This window comes from Zerene cesonia, unplaced genomic scaffold, assembly GCF_012273895.1.
Source record: "Zerene cesonia ecotype Mississippi unplaced genomic scaffold, Zerene_cesonia_1.1 Zces_u001, whole genome shotgun sequence".
NCBI classification, from domain to species: domain Eukaryota; kingdom Metazoa; phylum Arthropoda; class Insecta; order Lepidoptera; family Pieridae; genus Zerene; species Zerene cesonia.
Genome location: NW_024045131.1, coordinates 363,268 through 369,625, shown reverse-complemented (window position 1 = coordinate 369,625; position 6,358 = coordinate 363,268). Strand labels below are relative to the sequence as shown.

Genomic DNA, 6,358 nt, shown 5'->3' with positions numbered 1-6,358 from the left:
ACGGATTATAAACGCGATTTATACATTGCCTTATTAACCCGCGGTCAAGCGTTACACTCGCTGTAAAGTGTTCTAAACGTCGGGTTAAAAAGGTAATGAATAAATCGCGTTTAAAATCCGTGAAAGTCTTTAATTTCTAAATTATATAAACTTCTTAATGAAACTATTTCTCTAGCCGAATATAATACCGTGTGTATGACATTTGTTTATTATTTTATTATTTATTGTCATTAAGTGTTCAAGTGTCTTTGATACATACTCTATTCCATTCGATTCATAGTAAGGTCACCTAATCGGGGTCAGTAGTTATTTTATAAACATTCTACTAGAATGTATAATGTATATAGATACTACGATGAGTACAATATGTGATTAAATGTTGAGTGCATCTCTTATCTGTCCATACTTAACCTTTCTCCTCATTAGCTGCAACTATAAGCTGAAAGAAAAGCCAGTTGTATGCGTTGCCATGGGAAACGGGGAAACAATTTTTTTTTTTTTTTTGGGCGGTCACACTCTTTTTTGTCAACATTTTTTACAAACAAAACATCACAAGCCGCTTTTTTCTTGTGCACAACTATTTTACACACCGCCTCAAATATGTACTGACTTGAATTTTAAAAAATATTTTTTTAACCGTCGCCTCATTTCGTTTGCTGTCATTTTTTCCGACGGTCCCATTGTTAATTTTTTCATCTTTGTACACTACAAACTAAGTCAGTGACACATTGTCTAAACTAATTATTACAATAATTCTTAAATATAAGAGAAAAGAAAAATAATAATAATAATAATAAACAACTCTATATACACGTGGGTATTTATGCAACACAGTTATCCGCTTCGAAACAAAGTCAATGCAATATTATATGAATTGCAAATTAGGAGTCACGTTGAAAAAATATCCACAGCTATAAAACTAACTTATCCTATTTAACAATAAAAAAAATGTAGTTTCAATACACGCAACAACAAAAATAATTACTATAGCCAAACGAGCATATTATCATTATAGTCGACAACGCTTGCGGGTAGATTGAAAAACATTATAATGAAATATTCATTTCGCTTCAGTCGAGCCGCAGCAGCGCTAGTGAGCGGTCGTGTCGCACTGCACTCTATAATTCTAATATACTCGTTAGAAGCAAACTACGATTACAATAAAAAAAAACGGCTCAAAGCCTTCAAATGTAATAAAAGTATTACATTTTATACAGTAAGCGAATTAAATTAAAAGCTATTATGAATACATTTACATAATTTCTCATTTGGAAAACCAAATTTTAGATAATATTTAAGCTGTTAAAATATGAGATGGTTTAAAAATGTAGGTGTAATAATAACTCTTTGTTTTCCCACCCATCGCCGTACCTAGAAAATATAATAGACTAAACGTATATTTAAATAAAATCTCTATAATATGTGACTAAGCGATAGTTTCACGAAAAACCGTTCAAGCTCCAAGTTCACTATCGTATGCTTGATTTTTAAAGCAAAGTATAACAGGTGTTTCTTTAACAAAATGAACCTACACGTCCCAGGGGTACGGGACAGGTTTCCCCAATAAAATTTTATCCCGGGCAATTTTCCATTACGTTGTGGCATCTCTGCCCCACCTCATCCGCCCACACGGAGCCCGTCACTGACTCTAATCAATAGTGTGACTAAACAGAGCCGGCACCAAGTAAAAACGGTGCGAATTTTCGCATACCTCTAACCTACATAACACAAAATCGATATCGTATATGGAAGTTACAACTTTAGTACTGCGTGGACGCACCGTTATAAACGCTGATGCAATATAGACATTACTAGCACTATTGTAAGGCGTTATTTGACCGTTAACCGTATATAATATTGTATAATAATAATTTGTATAATATATCTATTTCTATATAAAGAATGAATAGGCACTAATATTTATATTTTTATGCATTTCCTTCGATCCTGTTTGACTCGATCAGATTGTCACGAAAAACGTAGCCCGATGATATTTCGAGAGTCCAAACACATCTATTCGAACGTAAACATTCGATACACGCGGGGGACAATCCACATCCTTGCGAAAATTCCATTTTCCACTTTCCCGAACACTCATAGAGAACGTTCGAGAAAGCATCGCTTATTTATAAATCGTTCACCATCCACGGGCAGACATGATAAACCCAACTATTTCTTTCATTCAACTAAACCGCCCTATATCGGAATTTTCATTACAACGCAATTCATCGCAACATGCATGTATAACGCAATCGACTTATAACGAATTTTTAGTTCAATTTTCACAGCTTATCAAACACTACACACGCTTAGCCTCAAAATAAATCGAACCGTCGACCTTCCGGATAATCTCTCTCAACTCTCTCCAATCGCAATCCTCTTTCCAATAACTCTACAAGTAGCAATCGAATTTTTACGATTTTTCAACTATTTGCGAATATATCGATATATTCAGAATCTAACGTTAATTGTCGCGTATCAAATAATTTTGTACATCTTACATATACGTTACGCGCGGGTCTCGTCACATTTAATCGCGTCGCTGTTAAATTACCTCAATATATTTGTAATATACAACTACCATCACCGACAATGCGTTTGACTACGACAACCGATATAATAATAATATACTGTTGGGCGATATGAAAAAAAATCTAGTTCGTACGAAAACCTTACGAATCCACTGCTCGAGACAAAAATACATTTAAAAGCAACGTTTGAATAGAAATAATAACACAGTCACAACTTCATCTCACAAACAAACAGCCCCTCAAATCGATGCCAGCAAAACAAAACGAGAAATAACTCGTTTTAAATCCATCAAAGATCACCACTACATACATTTTCCTTACAAACTCATATGGCGTATCCATCCTCCAACAGACCTCTGGTACACGGCGATTAAATGTGAACAGACCCTTATTGTATACGAATATAAATCGTACGCTTAACACGCTACCGATATAAGCTACGTCGGAAAGAAACAAGAACGTCTACTCTAGCCGGCTAATAAAGTAAAAGTCATTAAAAACCGTCCGTCCCGGTTTTGGCAAATTTTCGTACGAACGCGTGCGATTTGTTTATTTTTTTTGGTTTTTTTTTTCAAAACACGAAACTAGTTTGTTTTCGGAGCGCTATTAAGAGAGCTCATTGAATATATATAATGTTTTGGAGTTACGAGGTCAAGAAAATATAACAAAATAATATTATCGTCAAATATAAAACATATACACATAAAATAAATATATAATAAGATCTACTACGGTATCTTTTACATTATGATAAGTGGAAATCGCCTCTTACGCGAGTTTCTCCATTCTCTCGTTTTATAATTTAGCACATTGATAATAAATTCTAGAAAAATACATATTGCTTTTTGTTTTTTAACAATCCGCCTACTATAAATAAATTTGTACGCACGATTCTATACGAACACTTACCAATTAGGACGATAACGATTGTGCGCGAACACGCTGCGCATATACTAGTATTGCTTCAATATGAGGTAAATGTTTATCACGAGTTACGCGAGATTAAACATACATCTTATTTAGTTCATCCGTTTTCGTTATATACCTATGTACGATTACATATGTTAGATATATAGTGGCGTTCGTGTCGCCGATGCACGATCGTAACCGCTTAGCCGAAAAGCGTGAAATTTTCATTTTGTAATAGAGCACACACTCTTATTTTTACTAAACAAACGTATAGATTTATGGTAAGTAGGGTGTACATGATTTCGTTTGAAGTACAAAGACAATGTAGAGTAGGGTAGTTCACAAAATTATGTGAGTCTTCTATAGAATATGATGGCCACAAGTGTCCAAATATTGCGGATACTAACAATTGATAACAATCTCTTCTCTCATCTTGTTATTTTTATTTTCTCAATTATAACGCATAGAACGGCATAACAAGACCACAAATCTCAAATTGAGCCAAATTTCATTGGCGTAGGGTATCCAAAAAAATCATATTTGACACTTCAGTTAAAAGAATGATTAAGAACTTTTACTTTTTTAATAGGGTGTCCACAAATCAAGTGTTAACGAGTATTTTATTTTATGAAAAAATTTGAGACTTTTAACCACAGCGAGGTGACAATACTTTCTTTGAAATGTCCCTTGTCCCCTTGTGGGGTGTGGGGGGCGGAAACATTTCACACATGCTTCACTCATCGTTAACAATATATATAATTAATCTTTTGTTGAATTACCTAGATTTTATTTTAAACACTATATTAATTTTCTTCTTAGCTTACCTAATTTACATAAAGCGTGTACAGGTTTCATTATTTTCTCCACGTACAAACTAAGTTATCAATAAATTATCTTTAGCATCGCGCCATTTCGTTATTCGCTGTAAAATTCAAAGTTAGAAACGATTCGTTAGATTTCAGTTAGGACTATCGATCTAAAGCTAGATAGATAAGTTATTCTCTAGACTTGTCGAGTGCCAAGTTCCATTTGGTGTTTTGGTTTCGAAAATGCAATTTCTCAGACGTTGTTGTTTTATTTTTTGTAATACTTGTATTATCTATGATTAATTTATTACTAGATTCTTTGCGAGTTGATTAGTTTAGAGTTTTGATAAGTCCTAAATGTGAATTATTTTAGAAATTTTTTTCAAGTATTCTAAATTAAATTTTCTATAAGTGTAATGTTTGATTCGAATATAATATAACGTATTTATATCAATATAGTTTCGAACAATATATAACATTATTAAAATGTAGAAAAATTGTGATCTTAAACGTAGGGTTGCCAACATGTATAAATCGAGTTTGAAAATATTTAAAGTTATTGAAGAGACTTGCAAAATTACGAAAAACTAAAACACATTAGAATAAAATCAATTTGAGAGACATGGGGGTAGTTGAGTTTCTTTGTGTTGTTTGTTTGTCTGACTTAATATTGCTATTTACCGATTAGATTATCACGTTTGTGACAGCAGGAATTATAATTACCAGTTATTTTAATTTACAAGTGGATGGTGGTTACTGCAAGTTAGTAACCCTATAAAGAAATTTATCGTATCAACCCTAATACTAAAATTAATCCATTGACTAGTCTGTGACTTTATTGATCAATTTAGTAATAGCTCTCGTTATTTATACAATAGTTGACAACCCTATAAACTCAAGTAAAAAGCAAGTCGACAACCCTACGTCTCACATTTTACAAACAAAGTACAAGGGTTGTCGACTCACAGTTAAATGAGTTGGCAACCTCAATACACTTTTTTTATCATATTATACTCCATTTTAAATTTGTATCAGGGTTGCCACCGTACAATTTAAAACGGGCAACCCTAATACAAAAGGTGCGTCCAGATTGCAGGCGTGCAAGATTGTTGTATTGCAATAAGAAAATTACAAAACGTAATAAAAATGATACATTCTTTAGAAACTAACTACCCTCTCTAATTACTGTCAACCCCCAACCGTTCGTGTTAGATTCATTGTTGTCTTAAAGCCCTACCGGCAAACCCTCATAACATCAGCCCCCACACACACACAACCCGAACGCACCCTTAACCCCCCGTAACCCCCCACAAGCCCCTCCACTGCTAACCCCCCGCCGGCGGCGGGGCGAGCGCGTCGCGGCGTCAACGCCTCCACGTGCGATCCTCCTCGGCCTCATCCTCATCCTCTTCGTCGAAGCGGAGCAGCGCATCCTCGCTGCGGTCCTGCTGGCTCTGGGGATGAGAATACCACGAGTTATTATAAAAGTGTGGTTTAAAGTACACGGTGCCCTTAGGCACATGAAACCGAAAGAGTAGAAGAGATTCCTATTACTATGTTTAGGATAAAGTAAATTTTCAAGTATAAAGCAAAGTCGTTTCCCGCGCATTATGTATGTATGTTCAGATCTTTAAAACGACACAACGTATATTGAAGGGGTCCTCTTTCATAGATAAGAGTGATTCTAGAGGAATGTTTTTAATATGACAACTTCTCCGAATTTAACGCGTGCGAAGCCGTGGGCAAAGGTCAGTTCTCTGTAAATGTCTAAACGAGTCGCTCACCTGCGCCTCCTTGCCGCAGTCGGCGGGCGCGTCCCCGTTGGGCGCGGCGCCCCCCGCGCCCCCGGCGCCCCCCGCCCCGCCCGCCGCACCACCGCCCAGCGGCTTGCCGTTCGGCACCCACGTTATCTGCAGATCACGAATAATTTCTATATAAATATATTAGTGTGTGAGAGAAGATTTATTTGGAAAGGACACAAATGGATTATTCATTCGAAAGCCGGTTTAGCTTTTGTTAATTGACAAAACAAAACCAAACAAAACACAGAGGAAATTATAACTGCCTTCTTTCCCTTGAAGTCGGTTAACGAGTATGGAAAAATTATTTCTT

The 6,358-nt window shown here is 35.6% G+C and overlaps 1 protein-coding gene across 1 annotated transcript in view; it reads right to left on the bottom strand.

Moving 5' to 3' along the window:
• Nucleotides 1-488: 488 nt before the first annotated feature.
• LOC119838059 (RNA-binding protein 26-like) overlaps nucleotides 489-6,358 on the bottom strand; it is a 25,293-nt gene continuing 19,423 nt past the window's right edge. The window contains exons 22-23 of the mRNA XM_038363866.1: nucleotides 6,031-6,156; nucleotides 489-5,700 (exon numbers count right to left, since the gene is read on the bottom strand). Coding sequence (XP_038219794.1) covers nucleotides 5,611-5,700; nucleotides 6,031-6,156 — 216 coding nt within the window. The 3' untranslated portion in view covers nucleotides 489-5,610. The remainder of the gene's footprint in view (nucleotides 5,701-6,030; nucleotides 6,157-6,358) is intronic.